General features: G+C 46.5%; 1 protein-coding gene across 1 annotated transcript in view; it reads right to left on the reverse strand.

Moving 5' to 3' along the window:
- oca2 (oculocutaneous albinism II) overlaps positions 1-18,114 on the reverse strand; it is a 692,205-nt gene that overhangs the window by 410,551 nt on the left and 263,540 nt on the right. The window contains exon 11 of the mRNA XM_070891615.1: positions 17,922-17,978. Coding sequence (XP_070747716.1) covers positions 17,922-17,978 — 57 coding nt within the window. The remainder of the gene's footprint in view (positions 1-17,921; positions 17,979-18,114) is intronic.

Genomic DNA, 18,114 nt, shown 5'->3' on the forward strand with positions numbered 1-18,114 from the left:
GAGCCCCGAGCCCGTGTCCGAGCAAGTATCAGAGTCTGCCGGCTGACCCTCCGACCCTCAAGCCCTGTTTGCAGACGTTTGGTGGTGGCATGTCAATTTAAACAAAATGAAAACTTACAGAATTCCATCAAACTTCCATTTACTGCATTTTATGGTAAAAAAAAATTAATCTTTATTATGCATATTTAAGTGTTCTTCGCTGCCTCCAAAACTTCGCTGGAAAATCAATGGCGTCTTTCTGCGCCGATTTTTCAATGCTCGCTGGTTTTTCTTAACTCACCAGAAGGTTTTTCGGGAGTGGTCACATACACCGACCTTGGAGAATTTTTTGGGGGGGCAAACTTACATAATTGAGAAAAACTGGCGCAGACATCAGGTTACGCCCCCTTTAGCGCAAAAAAATCTAAACGAAAAAAATCGGAACTGAGTTACGCTGGTGCACATTCATTGGGGAAAATGTAATTTTTAAATTTGCGCCTAAAAAAGTAGCGCATACCAAAAAAATGGCGCGAATCACTTTGGAAAATTGAGCACAATATGTGTTGAGTATAGTATTTAATTGGACTATTTTTGGAACATGTTCTCAAGATATTGAAAACACTGAAAAATCTTTGTCAGTGGCAATTTCTTTTTTACACAGTGTAATTAATCATTTATTTTCTTACAAATTAGGACACCGTGTAGATACAATGTAAATTGCATCATTTCTGGTTGAGCTTTACAAAGATTTTCACATGACCTAATGCAAACTGCAGCAGCAATGTGGCAATGTGGGACTAGCTGGATGTATACAAGGTAACAGCATACCACAATCACACAACGTGAAGCCACACCGTGACCAGAAGCACACAGGACTGCACGGCTTCTAATTATGTGCATATATATCTCACAGATACCACTTTCATATTGGCCCAGATTTTACTGTCAAAGTAATGGCGGGTTTAATGCGCATGCTGTTATTAATATGTAATAAATATCTCCAATGAGAGAGGGTCTAACCACCTCGCCTTGACATTCAACAGCATTACTATCGTCAAATCACCCACCATCAGCATCCTGATGGTCACCATTGACCAGAAACTTAACTGGACCAGCCACATAAATACAATGGCTCCAAGAGTAGGTCAGAGGCTGGGTATTCTGTGGCGAGTGTCTCACCTCCTGACTCCCCAAAACCATTCTGCCATCTACGAGACACAAGTCAGGAGTGTGAGGGAATACTCTCCACTTGCCTGGATGAGTGCAGCTTCAACGGCACTCAATAAGTTCGACACCATCTAGGACAAGGCAACCTGTTTGATTGGCACCTCATCCACTACCTTAAACATTCACTCTTTCTACCACCGGTGCACCGTGGCTGCAGTGTGTACCATCTACAAGACACACTGTTACAACTTGCCAAGTCTTTTTCGACAGCACCTCCCAAACCCGCAACCTCTACCACCTAGAAGGACAAGGGCAGCAGACGCATGGGAACACCACCACCTCCAAGTTCCGCTTACAGTCACAACCATCTTGGCTTGGAAATATATTGCCATTCCTTCATCGTCGCTGGGTCAAAATCCTGGAATTTCCTACCAAACAGCACTGTGGCAGTACCTTCACCACAAAGACTGCAGTGGTTCAAGAAAATGGCTCACCACCACCTTCTGAAGGGCATTTAGGATCGGGCAATTAATGTTGGCCTTGCCAGCGATGGCCACATCAAGTGAATGCATGCAGCCTCTTTGTATCCTCCTCACAACTTACTTTCCCACCTTACTTTCCCATGTTCCTGCAATGCCACTCAACCTCTCCGGTCCAGAAAGGGAACAATTTAAATTGTGGAGTCTCATTTAATTATCAGCTTGCTCTTCCAGCAGGGCAAACCATTTGCGAGCTGAACGGTGAGGGACAAAAATCTAACAAACGGGGCACTTCGAGAGAATCTAGGCTCCAGCATAGCCTGGGGCCATTGTTTCTACTTGAATTGGCACTGTAATGCGCTGGGATTCCCGGCACCCTGGAAGCTGTCGTTAAACTAGAGTGCTTCTGTTTCAATTCATGTGTGAAACTGAAAGAAGAAAACTAAAATTCAGTCAGAGTTTTCTTTCGGCCATCCCTTTGTTTTATAACTAGATACATTACAATTAGGTCACATTTGGTTCATTAATTTTCTTCTTGTGGTCATGCTAATTACTGGAAAGCGTAATTTGGAATTGAATTAAAGCCAACTGCTGGTAAGCAGATCCCTATTATTCATAAACCAAGCTACTCTGACTTCAATGCTAATTTTAATTTAGTTGCAGGTTTCAAGTTAAAGCATTCCCAATCCACAAAGTAAGTCTCTATCATTGTCTCAGTCACTTAGGGACCACCTTAAAAGTTCAGAGAACGACGTCAAATGCATATCCTTAGCATAGTTAAGTAATAAAACAGCCCATGGCAGCCGACAGAAGGACCTGGACAACATCCAGGTTTTAGTTAACAAGTGGCTGGTAACATTCGCACTCTGTACATGCCAGGCAATGACCTTCTCCGATAAGAAAAAGCCCAACAACATCTGCCTGGCCTTCAACAGCACCCTAACTGGAGAGTTTCCCACCATCAATATCTTGGTGATCGTCACTGGCTAATAGTTTAACCGGACCAGCCATATTAGCACCATGGATACAAGAGTAAGGCACTGGCTGGACACTGTATGAGTGGCTCATCTCCTGACTCCTCAAAGCCTCACCATCAATAAGGCAAAGGTAGGGAGTGTGATGAACTACTCACCACTTGTCTGGATGGGTGCAGTCGCAACAGTACTTGGGGACCTCGACACCATCTGGGAGGCAGCAGTCCCCTTGATTGTCGCCCCTGACACTGGGTACAACCACCCGCTCCATCACTGGTGTACTGTGGCTGCAGTACGTATGATGTCTCCGCAAGATCCTACAAATCCCCTGGGAGGACAGATGCACCAACATTAGCGTCCTCAACCAGGCCAACATCCCCAGCATTGAAGCACTGACCACACTTGATCAGCTCCGCTGGGCAGGCCACATTGTTCCCATGACAGACATGAGACTCTCAAAACAAGCGCTCTACTCGGAACTCCTTCACGGCAAACGAGCCAAAGGAAACGTTACAAGAACACCCTCAAAGCCTCCCTGATAAAGTGCAACATCCCCACTGACACCTGGGAGTCCCTAGCCCAAAGACTGCCCTAAGTGGAGGAAGTGCATCCGGGAAGGCGTTGAGCACCTCGCGTCTCATCGCCGAGAGCATGCAGAAATCAAGCGCAGGCAGCGGAAAGAGCGTGTGGCAAACCTGTACCACCCACCCTTTCCCTCAACAACTATCTGTCCCACCTGTGACAGGGACTGTGGCTCTCGTATTGGACTGTTGAGCCATATACGGACTAATTTTAAGAGTGGAAGCAAGTCTTCCTCGATTCCGAGGGACTGCCTATGATGATGACGATGATGTATGATCAGCAGGATGCACTACAGCAAGTCACAAAGGTTGCTTCGACAACACATCCCATTCAGCAGCCTCCAGCACCCGAGACGGACAAATGCAGAAACGTCTTAGGAAAACCGACCCCTCCGAATCACACAGCATCACGACGCGAACATAAATCGTCGTTCCGTCTTTGTCACTGAGTCAATATCCTGGAATTCCCAACCTAACACCATCATGGGAGCACCATCACCACAAGTACTACAGCAGTTGAAGAAGAGCATTATGGGCAACAAGAATGGGCAACAAAGTCAGCATTACCAGCACCACCCAGATCCCGAGAACAAATAATGTTTTAAAGCTTTCAGCAGTCACCTGTCAACTCTTAAAATATAAATGTGCACTCTAGAGGATGAGATGAAATGGACCAAAATGTAGAAATGCAGAATGAAAAATATCTTGGGTGCATTTTTGATCTTTATAGTTTGAAATATTTTGAACTTTTTAAATCACTGGTTCGGCCTCAGCTGGAGTATTGTGGACAATTCTGGGCACCACACTTCAGGAAAGATGTAAAGGCCTTAGAAAGGATACAGAGGAGGTTTACCAGGATGTTACCAGGGATGAGGGACTACAGTTACGAAGAGAGGTTGGAAAGGTTAGGGCTGTTCTCCTTGGAACAGAGGCAGGAGGCTGCATGAATATCCACATCCTCAATGATGGCAGAGTCCAGCACGGGAGTGCAAAAGACATGGCTGAAGCATTTGCAACCAGAAGTGCCGAGTAGATGATTCATATCCGCCTCCTCCCGAGGTCCCCACCATCACAGAAGCCAGTCTTCAGCCAATTCGATTCACTCCACGTGATATCAAGAAACGGCTGAGCGCACTGGACACAGCAAAGGCTATGGACCCCAACAACATCCCAGCTGTCGAGCTAAGGTGCACCAGAACTAGCCATGCCTCTAGCCAAGCTGTTCCAGTACAGCTACAACACTGGCATCTATCCGATAATGTGGTAAACTGCCCAGGTATGTTCTGTCCACAAATCTCAGAACAAATCTAATACGGCCAATTACCGCCCCATCAGTCTACTCTCAATTATCAGACTGATTCCTGGGATGACAGGACTGACATATGAAGAAAGACTGGATCGATTAGGCTTGTATTCAATGGAATTTAGAAGAATGAGAGGGGATCTCATCGAAACATATAAAATTGACAGGTTAGATGCAGGAAGAATGTTCCCGATGTTGGGGAAGTCCAGAACCAGGGTTCACAGTCGAAGGATAAGGGGTAAGCCATTTAGGACCGAGATGAGGAGAAACTTCTTCACTCAGAGAGTTGTGGGCATGTGGAATTCTCTGCCACAGAAAGTTGTTGGGGCCAGTTTGTTAGATATATTCAAAAGGGAGTTAGATGTGGCCCTCACGGCTAAAGGGATCAAGGGGTATGGAGAGAAAGCAGGAATGGGGTACTGAAATACATGATCAGCCATGATCATATTGAATGGTGGTGCAGGCTCGAAGGGCTGACTGGCCTACTCCTGCACCTATTTTCTATGTTTCTATGTTTCACAGTGATGGAAGGTGTCGTCGACAGTGCTATCAAGCGACACTTGCGCACCAATAAACCTGCACACTGATGCCCAGTTTGGGTCCCACCAGGACTACTCAGATCCAGACCTCATTACAGCCTTTGTCCAAACACGGATAAATGAGCTGAATTCCAGAGGTGAGGTGAGAGTGACTGTCCTTGATATCAAAGCAGCATTTGATCGAGTGTGGCATCAAGGAGCCCTAGTAAAACTGAAGTCAATGGGAATCAGGGGAGAAATTCTCCAATGGCTTGAGTCATACATAGCATAAAGGAAGATGATTGTGATGGTTAAAGATCAATCATCCTGCAGGCCCATTACTGCAGGAGTTCCTCAGGGCAGTGTCCTAGGCCCAACCATCTTCAACTGCTTCATCAGTGACTTTCCCTCCATTATAAGGTCAGAAGTGGGGATGATCGCTGATGGCTGCACAGTGTTCAGTGCCATTCGCAACTCCTCAGATAACGAAGCCATCCATGCCCACATGCAGCAAGACCTGGACGACATTCAGGCTTGGGCCAAGTAACATTCGCACCACATAAGTGCCAGGAAATGAATATCTCCAACAAGCGAGAGTCTAACCACCGACCCTTGACATTCAATGGCATTACCATCAGCGAATCCCCCATCATCTACATCCTGGGGGTCACCATTGAGCAGAAACTTAACTGGACCAGCCACATAAAACTGGCAACAAGAGCAGGTCAGAGGCTGGGTATTCTCTGGCATGTGTCTCTCCTCCTGACTCCCCAAAGCATTGCCATCATCTACAAGGCACATGTCAGGAGTTTGATGGAATACTTTCTACTTACCTGGATGAGTGCAGCTCCAACAACACTCAAGAAGCTCAACACCATCTAGGACAAAGCAGCCCGCTTGATTTGCATCCTATCCACCATCTTAAACATTCACTCCCTCCACCACTGGTGCACCGTGGCTGTACTGTGTACCATCTATGAGATGCACTGCAGCAACTCACCAAGGCTTATTCAGCAGCACCTCCCAAGCCCGTGACCTCTACCGCTTAGAAGGACAAGGGCAGCAGGCGCATGGGAGCACCACCACCTCCAAGTTTCATTCTAGTCAGCCACTATTCTGACTTGGAACTATATCGGTGATCCTTTATTGTCACTGGGTCAAAATGCTGGAAATCCCTCCCTAACAGAACTGAGGGAGTAACTTCGCCAAATGGTCTGCATCGGTTCAAGAAGGTGGCTCCCCACCACCTTCTCAAGGGAAATTAGGGATGGGCAATAAATGCTGGCCTTGCCAGCGATGCCCACATCCCGGACGAATAAAAAACAAGGTTGTAGGACTAAGCACGACTGCTCCAAAGAGCCAGCACAGTCACAGTGGGCCAAATGGCCTCCCTCTGTGCCACAAGTTTCTATGATTCTATTCTATGAAATCCTTTGGAGGAATTAGTTTATGAACACAATGCAATAAACTCCTATATGGCTCACTTGAGAAATTCATTGCTGAGGGCAATGAAAGGGGGAAAATCAACAAGTGGTCCTGCTCCTGATTATTAGTCAGTGATACTTGGTGGAAAGGGTACACGTGTGCATGTGTGTTGCACGTAAACGTGCATCAGGCGAGGACTGAAACAGATTGTGCTGTTGTGCCCCCACCCACCACGATAATGTAGCTTTCCAACACCCATTGTCCAGGCCTATACATATAGGCCCCAAGTTTCCACATGATTTGCTCCTGATTTTTAGGAGCAACTGGTGTAGAACGGAGTATCTTAGAAATCGGAATTCTCCACATTTAGTTTGCTCCAGTTCTAGTCAGTTAGAACAGTTTCACTTTGGAACAGAATTTTTTTTTCAAAAGGGGGCGTGTCCGGCCACTTCCGCCTGATTTCAAAGTTTCGTCAGTGAAAACTTACTCCAAACTAACTTAGAATGGAGTAAGTGAAGATTTTTGTACGCTCGAAAAAACCTTGTCTACGCTTTAGAAAATCAGGCGTAGGTTACAAATCAGGTGTAGGGAATGGTGGGGGGGGGGGTTTAAAGGAAAGTTTACAAACATTAAACACTTCAGTTTTACAAATAAAGAGCCATCATCAATAATAAATGATAAAAACATCAATAAATCAACCAATAAATCAATCAAAAAAAATGAATAAGAAATAATTGTTTTTTTAAATCAATAAATAAAACATTTTCTACTTACCGACTGCAGCACTGGGAGCCCTCCAACAGCGTGCTGGGATGCCCCCCTCAGTGTGTCTCTGTCAGTGTCTCTATCTCTCTGTCTGTCTGTGTGTGTCTCTCACTCTCTGTCTGTCAGTGTCTGTGTTTCTGACAGCGAGGGGAGGGGGAGGAGGGGGGTAGAGGGAGAGAGGGGGGGAGCAGAGGGAGGGAAGGGGGAGAAGGGGGAGGGATGGGGGAGAAGGGGGAGAGGGGAAGGGATAGGGAGGGGGGAGAAGGGGGGAGGGGGGATAAAGGGGAGAAAGGAGATGGGGGAAAGGAGATGGGGGGGAAAGGAGATGGGGGAAAGGAGATTGGGGGGGGAAAGGAGATTGGGGAGGGGGAAAGGAGATTGGGGGGGAGAAGGAGATGGGGGGAAGGGGGTGAAGGGGGGGGTGAAGGAGATTGGGGGGGGTGGGGGGGAAGGAGAAGGGGGAGGGAGGCTGAATGGACCGGGCTTGAGACTTCGGGCAGGGCCCGTCCCCAGCACCAGATTTACAGGTAGGTGGCGTTGGGTCGGGTCGGGGGGGGGAGCGTGGGTCGGGGGGGTGGTGGGAGGGAGGTCGGTTCGGTTCGGATCTGGGGGAGGGAGGGAGGGAGAGGGAGGTCAGGTTAGATCCAGTCCGAGGGCGAGGGCAGGGGGGAGGGGGGTGGAGAGCGGGTGTCGGGTCCGGTCCGCGGGCGGGGGGGGGAGAGAGCGGGTGTCAGGTCCGGTCCGCGGGCGGTGGGGGAAGGAGCAGCGGGTGTCGGGTCCGGTCCGGGGCGGGGGGGGGGGGGGGAGCAGCGGGTGTCGGGTCCGGTCGGGGGGGGGGGAGAGCGAGGGTGTTGGGTCCGGTCCGGAGGGGGTGGGGGGGAGAGCGGGTGTCGGGTCCGGTCCGGGGTGGGGGGGGGGAGAGAGCGAGGGTGTCGGGTCCGGTCCGGAGGTGGGGGGAGAGCGGGTGTCGGGTCCAGTCCGGAGGTGGGGGGAGAGCGGGTGTCGGGTCCGGTCCGGGGTGGGGGGGGGGAGAGAGCGAGGGTGTCGGGTCCGGTCCGGAGGTGGGGGGAGAGCGGGTGTCGGGTCCAGTCCGGAGGTGGGGGGAGAGCGGGTGTCGGGTCCGGTCCGGTCGGGGGGGGGGGAGAGCGAGGGTGTCGGGTCCGGTCCGGAGGTGGGGGGAGAGCGGGTGTCGGGTCCAGTCCGGAGGTGGGGGGAGAGCGGGTGTCGGGTCCGGTCCGGTCGGGGGGGGGGGAGAGCGAGGGTGTTGGGTCCGGTCCGGAGGGGGTGGGGGGGAGAGCGGGTGTCGGGTCCGGTCCGGAGGTGGGGGGAGAGCGGGTGTCGGGTCCGGTCCGGAGGTGGGGGGAGAGCGGGTGTCGGGTCCGGTCCGGAGGGGTGGGGGGGAGAACAGGTGTCGGGTCCGGTCCGGGGGCGGGGGGGGGGGGGAGAACGGGTGTCGGGTCCGGTCTGGAGGGGTGGGGGGGAGAACAGGTGTCGGGTCCGGTCCGGGGGCGGGGGGGGGGGAGCAGCGGGTGTCGGGTCCGGTCCGGGGGGGGGAGAGCGAGGGTGTCGGGTCCGGTCCGGAGGCGGGAAGCGGGAGTCGAGTCGGGTCAGGAGGAAGCAGGAGCTGGGCGTGGGAGGAGCCTTATTCACGCAGCCCCAGTGAGGCCATTCGGCCAGGGCTAGGGGCTGCGTGCTTCGGGCCCCTCCCACACAGTTTCAGGCGCTTGGAGCTACTGCACTTGCGTGCCCACTGTAGCGCGCATGTGCAGAGGTCCCGGCACTGTTTTCAGCGCAGGGACCTGGCTCCGCCCCCTACAGCTCCTGCTGCGCTGCGCCGAGGGCCAGAGGACCTGCAGGGAGGTGGAGAATCTGGAGGGTTTTTTTAGGCGCACTTTGTGGCGCGAAAAACGGGCGTCCAGGTCGGGACTGCGCCGTTCTAGGCGCGGCTCGAAACTTGGGCCCATAGAATGGCCACTTCAGCGACCAACACCAATGGAACCGCACCCACCATGAACCAACAACATTAGAACAGGAGTGGAAATAATTGGAGAGCTAAGCAATGAGTAGAAAAAAAATACTGTGCAGTAGTCTAAGGTGCAAGATTTTTTATCAAAAGAAAAATTTGCTTGAAACAGAACAGCAATTCTGTCTATAATGGGTTTTCTTGAAAGTTTATATCATAAAATCAGAAAATCAAAATAATGCAGCACACAAGGCCATTCAGTCCATTGTACCTGTGCCGGCTGTTTGAAGGAGCTATCCAATTAGTCCCACTCGTCTGCTCTTTCCCCATAGCCCAGCAAATGTTTTTCCTTTTCAAGTAGATATTCAATTTCCTTTTGAAAGTACTGTTGAATCTGTTTCAGGCAGTGCATTCTAGATCATAACAACTCGCTGCAAAAAAAATATTCTCCTCGTCTCCCCTCTGGTTCTTTTGCCAATTATCTTAAATCCGTTTCTTCTGTTTACTGACCCTATTGCGAGTCGAAATAGTTTCTCCTGGTTTACGCTATCAAAACCCTTCATAATTTTGAACACCCATTGACTCGGACAGTTGCACTTGGTACTTCGTTAAGCTGTCAGCATACATCAAGAAGCCATCATACATGCAGAACCCAAGATATCAACCGCTGTTCTCCCTGGGATAGAGACAGTAACTTGATCAATAGCCTGCTTGTTTATATAAAGCTCCCTTTCAGTCACAGATGTTAGGGTAGAGTTCAATCTTTCAGTCAGAACCATAGCCCAGGTTCAATATTCTAATCGCAATTAGCAACTCGCCAGGAAAAATCCTCATCTTGTAATCCCTTTGTAAACAGGCAGAAATTCCACTCCACATTTTGCTCAATGTTCAGTGAATTCTCTCATCAAGAGTTTTGTTCTTCATATAGGCTACCAAGGATTTCATGGAATGAATTTTATTTCTCTCCGGCTTTATTTAAGCTTCAATTAATTTATCATCCTGCACAACTATCCACTTCAGTTATAGAATTGATGTTTTAAAAGCTTGCATTTTAATTCCATTAATGCCCCACGACCATCAATATTAGATTATGGTTTCTTAATGGCCAACATCAATTTGAAAACATTTCGTCGCAAGAATCAAAAATTATAAATTCCTTATCAACAGAAAGAAAGTCTTGAAAGACTTGCAATTATATAGCGCCTTTCACGACCAGCGGACGACTCAAAGCGTTTTACAGCCAATTAAGTACTTTTGGAGTGCAGTCACCGTTGTATTGTGGGAAGGAAAACAATGTTGAAAGAACAGAGGGGCTTTCTCACTTTCAACCCAAATAGCATTTGTAGTTGGGCACGGTCACTGCCCACATCTGTAAACATGGTCATCATGGACATTTAATTGACAAATTTCGATAATCTCAGGGTCCCTCCAACTGATCGCTGTAAAATTGGTCTTTACGAAGATGGTGCTTACGCCAGGGTTCTTGCGGTTCTTCTGCTGAAGTTACGTCAAGCAATCATGGGGAGGGGGAGCAATCGTGGGGAGGGGGTGAGAAACCCCCACAGAATTTCAGTTTCAACAGGGGCCAGAGACAAGGTCGGGGCTGGGATCCTCCACAACCAATGAGAGTTATACAGAAAGGCTTTGGAATCTAAGTTTGTTCACTCCAGAGAAGGGGAGAGGGGATCTTATCAAGGTATTTAAGATCCTTTGGTGTAGCTATAATATAGAGCTCCACCTAGTGAACTACTGTGGTAATGCAACTACTGCTGGAGAAAATAAAAGTCAGATGTATTGGAGCCATCTTGTGTAGTGTGTCTGTTAGTGATGTCGTAAAGAAGATATCATGGTGGCAACATAGGATAGGATTTCTGGATACACTAGCTGAAATTTTTGTTGGTCAATGATCCAGCCAACCAAGAGAGTGATTTTGAGAGGTTCTTTGTTTTGCAGCACAGCTAAAAATTCACAGTAAATTACAAGCACACTTGGCTGAACTGGAGAGTCCAGATAACCATGCCTATGAGAATAATAAGACACTTGGGTGAGTTCCATCATGACCGAGAGACTTTCGGAGCATATGTGGAGTGGCTAGAAATGTTTTTCACTGCAAATAATATCATCGAAGTCCCCGATGATGAAAACCGTAACTGGATGGTGTTAGGAAGAAAACGGGCTATTTTCTCGACTGAAGCATGTCCCGAGATGTATGAAAGCCTGAAAAATGTGTTTGTTCCCATCAAGCCGAAGGACACGCCACTGACGGGGAACAGCATTACAGTCCTGAGCCCATAGAAATTGCTGAAAGCGGGATCGAGGCAGTTCCGGATTTTAGGTATTTACCGATTTCGGAACGTATTTCCAACGTCCCGAATCCGGAAACGCCCGGGTCGAGGTTCGGGTACTTCCAGATTTTGGAACCCTTGGAACAGCAGTACCTATCCCCTAAATAAAGAAATAGCAGCATCATTGGAGAACGATAGGATATACTTCACATTAAATTTTATTTTGCACAAAGTGCAATGTCATTCATAGAACTCAAAAGACTAGAGACTGAGAACATTATCTCTAAGGTAGATCTAAGTAATTGGGTCATTCCCATTGCTGTTGTACCTAAGTCAGATGGTAAGGTAAGGTTGTGTGGTGATTATAAAGTAACCGCTTTAGAGGGTAATCTGCCCAATACATTGCCAAATGTAGAAGATGTGTTCACAACGCTGATAGGTGGCCAGATCTTCTCAAAGTTAGATCTTACAAATGCCTACTTACAACTTGAGCTAGATGAGGAGTCCAAGTCAGGCTTGGCTATAAATACTCATCTAGGCCTATATCAATTTAATAGGCTACCATTTGGCGTGACTTCTGCCCATGCCATATTCCAAGGGGTGATGAACCAAATTTTGCAAGGCATTGAAGGGGTAGTATGTTATTTAGATGACATACTTATTTCAGCACCAAACAGGCAAATCCATAATAACGTATTGAATGAAATGCTCAAATGGCTAGAGAAGCACAGAGTACGAGTGACTGCTCGCAAGTGTGAGTTATCTCAAAACTCAGGGGAGTACTTAGGGCACAGAATAGACAAAGATGGTTTACATCCAACCAAGGGAAAGCTGGATGTAATCAGAAATGCACCCACTCCCAAGAATGTCGCTGAACGATCATTTTTGGGTCTTTTGAACTATTATAGGAAGTTCCTACCAAATTTGGCTACAGTGTTACATCCACTGAATAAGCTGTTGAAAAAACAGATCCATTGGAAGTACGTCACAGCATTCAAAAAGTGTAAAAGCCAGTTGGTAGAGGGTACCAAGTTAGTTCACTATGACGTATCTAAGGAGATCAAGCTAGTATGTGATGCCTCTCCATATGGAGTTTGAGCAGTGATCCCTCATGTAATAGTTAGTGGAGAGGAGAGACCAGTTGCTTTTGCTTCAAGCACTCTCAGTGCCAGTGAGAGTAATTATGTGCAGATCGAAAGGGACGCCTTGGCATTGATTGTTGGGGTCAAGAAGTTTCACAAATACTTGTTTGGTCTAAGTTTACCATAGTTGCTGACCATAAGCCCCTGACAGCAATCCCCCATTCAAAGTCCCCAGTTCCAACCTTAACTGCAGCCCGAATGCAGAGATGGGCTTGATTTTATCAGCATATATGTGTGACATTGAGTACAGGTGATCAGCTGATCACAGTAATGCTGATACTATGTCCAGGTTGTCATCCCCATCACAAGTTACAACCAATAGGGAAGAAGTGTTCTATTTTTCATACATTGATGAACTGCCAGTCACAGCTGAAGAGATTGGCAGAGCAACCAAATGTGACCCAGTTATGTCAAAGGTGTATGATTACATTGCAAATGGCTGGCCAAACCAGGTATCAGAGAAAGATATACATTCACACTTTGTTCGTAGAAATGAATTATCAATGGATAAAGATTGTATCATGTGGGGTGCAAGAGTAGTTATTCCAAGTAAATTACTACTAGGGGGATCAAGGGGTATGGTGAGAAAGCAGGAATGGGGTACTGAAGTTGCATGTTCAGCCATGAACTCATTGAATGGCGGTGCAGGCTAGAAGGGCGAATGGCCTACTCCTGCACCTATTTTCTATGTTTCTATGTTTCTATGTTTCAGGTCCAAATTATTAGGAGATCTTCATGACCAGCACCTGGGAATGTGCTTGACCAAGAGTTTTGCACGCAGTTACTTATGGTGGCCAGGTTTAGATAAAGATATAGGGGCTGAAATTGGTCTAGGCCTCCGCCCACCCAACTGCCACTCAAAGTGCCGCCGATGGTCGCCAAGGTACTGGACAGTACTTTCGGCGGGGTTTTCATCGCCGAGGTCCCTCGTAGGTTGGCGGGCGGCAAATCAACAACGTACGCTGCCAATATAAGCAGCAGTGGGCGGGAGGTCTCATTCTCGGCGGCAGAGGCCTAAGTGCCACTGATGGAGTCGGGCCCACGGAGGGTTGAAGAGATAAAAATAAAAATCATCACCAACAGAAAAAAAATCTGATGACCTTCAGGGGACCCCATCCAGGTAAGTACCTGTAAAGAAATAATTAAAACATTCCACTTATCTTTTTTACAGGATCTTGACACTCACCATTCAGCCTCCACGCAGCGGTCCACCGCCGTGCTGTCGCCGACTCCCGCCCACATGAATATGGGAGCTCGGCGGGCGGGAGCTCAGTTGCGTGACTCAGCCGTCCGCTGATGTCAGCAGGTACTTCCCAGCGGCTCTCCCCTCCCGCCCGCTCCAGGCCACGTCAAAAGTGACACTGGGCAGTTCAAGCAGAGGAATGTCGGTGGTAGTGGATGACAGTCGGCGGCAGTGGCCAGTAAGTTCATCAATTTCGGCCCCATAAAATACATCGTTAGTCAGTGGACAGCATGTCAATCGGTAAGCAAGGAACCATCATCAGTACCATTACAGCCATGGAAATGGCCTCCCAGAGTGCGGCAAAGGTTACGTGGAAATTTTGCTGAGCTTAGAAGGACAACAATTGTTCATTGTGATTGATAGACATTTGAAGTGGGTAGAGGTGTTTCCGATGCGGAAAATAACAACAAGTAAAACACTCGACTATTTGCGAAGATTGTTTTCTTAATATGGCCTCCCAGAAGAAATTGTTTCTGATATTGGGCCGCAATTTTGATCAGAAGAATTTGCACTGTTCACGAGCAGAAATGGTGTGAAACATACCAAAGTTCCACCGTACCACCCTGCTTCAAATCGTGCAACAGAGCACACAGTACAAATTGTAAAAAGTGCCTTCATCACGCAAATGTTGGATCCAAGTCCAAAGAAACGGCAGTTGTCATTTGACCACAAATTGGAAAGTTTCTGATTACTTATCGTAATACTCCTCATACAACTACTGGTATAAAACCAGCAGAATTGATTCTCAAACGTCAACCACGAACCAAGTTCTCATTGCTAATGTCAAACTTGGCACAGTCAGTAGAAGAGAAACAATTAAGACAGAAAATGAATCATGATAGAGGTAGAGTAAGAGGTTCAGGGCTGGAACATCAGGTCCTTCATTTGTGAACTCATGTGGAAGCAAGTCATCCTCGTTTGAGGGACCGCCTATGACGATGATGAAGAGAGTAAGAGAGAGAAGTGTGAAATTGAATCAGAAAGTTAGAGTGAAGAACTATCACCATAAATGATTAAAGTAGTTACCAGGAAGAATAGTGAAGATATGTGGCCTTCGCACATATTAGGTCAAGATGTTTGATCATAGAAAGGTTAGGTTTGTTCACATTGATCATATTTTACCTACAGATGAGGAAGGAGTTGAAAGTTGGAATGATTCCATTATTTCTGATAAGTCAAATAGTCTTGTTACAAGTAGGGTACCAGTAGCAAATCCTACATCAGATGTACTAGAAACAAGTCCAAGAGAAAGTCAGAATTTAAGTCTGAGAAAGAGTCAGGCAAACAAACAGTCTGAAGTTGTAGAGAGTCAAAATGTAAATCAAGGGTTGCCCTTGGAGACGACCTCTCCTCAGGTTCAGCCTAGAATGAGTCTAAGTTCGACGCCAAGTTTGGAAAGTTCTGTTTGAGACCGAAAGTATCCTCTTCAAAACAGAAAACCAGTGGTTACGTTTGATTTGTAAATATGACAAGATAAGTCCATATCTTTTGTTGAGTATACCATACACGTTATGTATGATGATTATTTGGTTATGTTTACTTCTTCATTAAGGAGGGAGAAGTGTAATATAGAGCTCCACCTAGTGGACTACTGTGATAATGCAACTGCTGTGGACAATAAAAGTCACGTGATGTATTGGAGCCATCTTATGAAGTGTGTTTGTTAGTGATGCCATAAAGAAGATGTCACAATAGCAACAAGTTGAACTCAGAGAAGCTGTTTGTCAGGACACCCTAAATGACAATGAGGGGAAACATAAGAGAGAGAAGCAAGAGTAGGCCCCTCGAGCCTGCTCCGCCATTCAATAAGACCATGGCAGATCTGATCTTAGCCTCAACTCCAATTTTCTGCCTGTTCCCCATAACCCTTGGCGAAGCTCAGAAGAGGGAAGATGAATGGACAGATTCACAGAGAGAGGTGAACATTTGTGATTTATGATAATTCAGCCAAGTTGCGCATGCTCAATTACTCTAGTGATACCTGCTAGAAGTGTGGATGTGGCTGAGGATAGGAAAAGGCACCTCCAGCTGACATTTGATAGTATGAGAAAACACCAAATGGTATGAAAAAGAGAAACACCAACGATAAACTTCAAACACCGCAAGTTGAAACAAAGCATCTAGCTCACCTTATATCCTTTGAGTCATAATTCTACAGTGGAATCTTGAAGAAAAGTGTGACAGAAATGAACAGCAGACAAGTGAGTGATGGTTCAGAAGGAGTTTTCAGATATGCACACTGGATGATCAGTGACTCTATCTTAGCGCAGAGAGAAATAAAATAAGAGCCCAAAGAACAGAAACTGCTGTTACTGATAATAGCGGACAAACATTTCATGCGTTGGTATGGAATGCTTCTGTCCGCAATTACAACACAAGCTTTATTGTCTCTGCTGAAATAGTGGATAGAAGAATGCAACATAATCTAGGCTCACACTTCAGTGCAGTACTATCGGAGGTGCGGCCTTTTGGATGAGATGTTAAACTGTCTGCTCGATCAGTTGGACATTAAATATTTCATAGCATTATTTGAAGAAGAGCAGGGTTCTCTCCTGGTGTGCTGGCCAATATTTATCACTCAATCAACAATTTTAAAACAGATGATCTGGTCATTATCTCAGCGCTGTTTGTGGGACCATCCCATGCGCAATTTTCTGCTGCATTTCCTACACTGCAACAATGACTACACTTCAAAAATATTTTGTAGTTTGTAAAATGCTTTAGGATGTCCTGAGATCATAAAATATGCTATATAAATGCAGGCTCTTTCTTCGTATTTTCAATGGCAATTTCTACGTTGTAAAGGAACAACTCGGAATTCCCACCCTCCAGTTTCAAACTCCTGCAACTTACAACTTTCAGTTACAGGGCAATGTCTCACCAGTGACTTTTCAGCAAGCACCTAACTGCCATCACCAAGTATAGGATGTCTCCTTCTGATGGCAGCACATCTACTTATGAAACTCAGCTCACACATGCAGAATAGACTCATTCCTTTTGTAATCCCAGGAACAAATTGTTGTAATGTAGGAGACACAGCAGCCAATTAGCACACAGCAAGGTCCCACAAAGAGCACTGAGATAATGACCAGGTCAGCTGTTTTAATATTGTCGGTTGAGGGATAAATATTGGCCAGGACACCAGGCAAGAAGACTGCTCTTCTTCAAACATAGCCAAACTCATTTCAGAAACATGTAAACAAATATTATTCATGGCTGCTTTCAATTTGGTGTTGTTGCACCATTGCCTTTGTTCACCACTGAGGCTGCACTCTGCACCCATTTTGCAACTCTTTCTTCTTCAGCTCTCTTGGCCCAGATTCATTTTTCTGACACATTACAATAGCACATTTGTCAAGTATTTCTCTCGATGATACAGACCATATGTTGCTCAGAAGCTGACTGGCGCAGAACTGCTTGCAGCTTGTTCAGCACTATGGAACTAGTCGTAATGTGTGGCCACATAACCCCATGGTGGAATGTATATTCACGCACATTGGAGTGCAAGTAATAAACTACAGCAATCCAGCATTGGACAGAACATAGTTTAATTACTTTGCAAATAATCCAGTTCGCCAGAGCACGTTGCTACAGCTCTAACTGTGCTACCCTTATAAGCAATTGTTGCAGCGAAGAAGCACAAATTATCGCTAACAGTATACAATTGGGTAAAAATCCTGGAACTCCCTCCCCAGCAACACCATGGGAGTACCTTCACCACATAGACTGCAGCGGTTCAAGAAGGCGGCTCACCACCACCTTCTCAAAGGCAATTAGGGATGGGCAATAAATGCTGGCCTTGCCAGCAACGCCCACATTCCAGGAACAAATATTTAAAAAAATACTGCCTAAATCGCCTGTAAACTTAATTTTGAGCTTTTGTGGCAATTAACTTGTGGAGGTTGTCTCAAATATTATGTAAAGTCTATCGGTGAAAGATTCGTTGAAATTCTGAACTCCACTCTTCATTTTTCTATTTCTGTTCATTAGTCATTCAACGTTAGAAAGCTCATGCTAACAAATTCATCAGGAACCATCAGCATAATTTCTTGGCTCTCCTTATCAGAGTTGAGGGAAATAAAACTTCTTCCACTCACCTTGACAGCACAGTAATCGAAAAAGCCAGTTTCTGAGAATATTGCCACCAAAATCATCTTAAAATAAAAAAAGAAATAGCACAATGAGCGGAAGAACATTGGTTTCAAAGTTTAACTCTCTACTCATTATCTTTACTCACATTTCTTACCATTTTTCCTTGAACTGACTGCACCTTAAGTTACAAAACTCTAA

The sequence above is a fragment of the Pristiophorus japonicus genome, chromosome 10 (genome assembly GCF_044704955.1).
Source record: "Pristiophorus japonicus isolate sPriJap1 chromosome 10, sPriJap1.hap1, whole genome shotgun sequence".
NCBI classification, from domain to species: Eukaryota; Metazoa; Chordata; class Chondrichthyes; family Pristiophoridae; genus Pristiophorus; species Pristiophorus japonicus.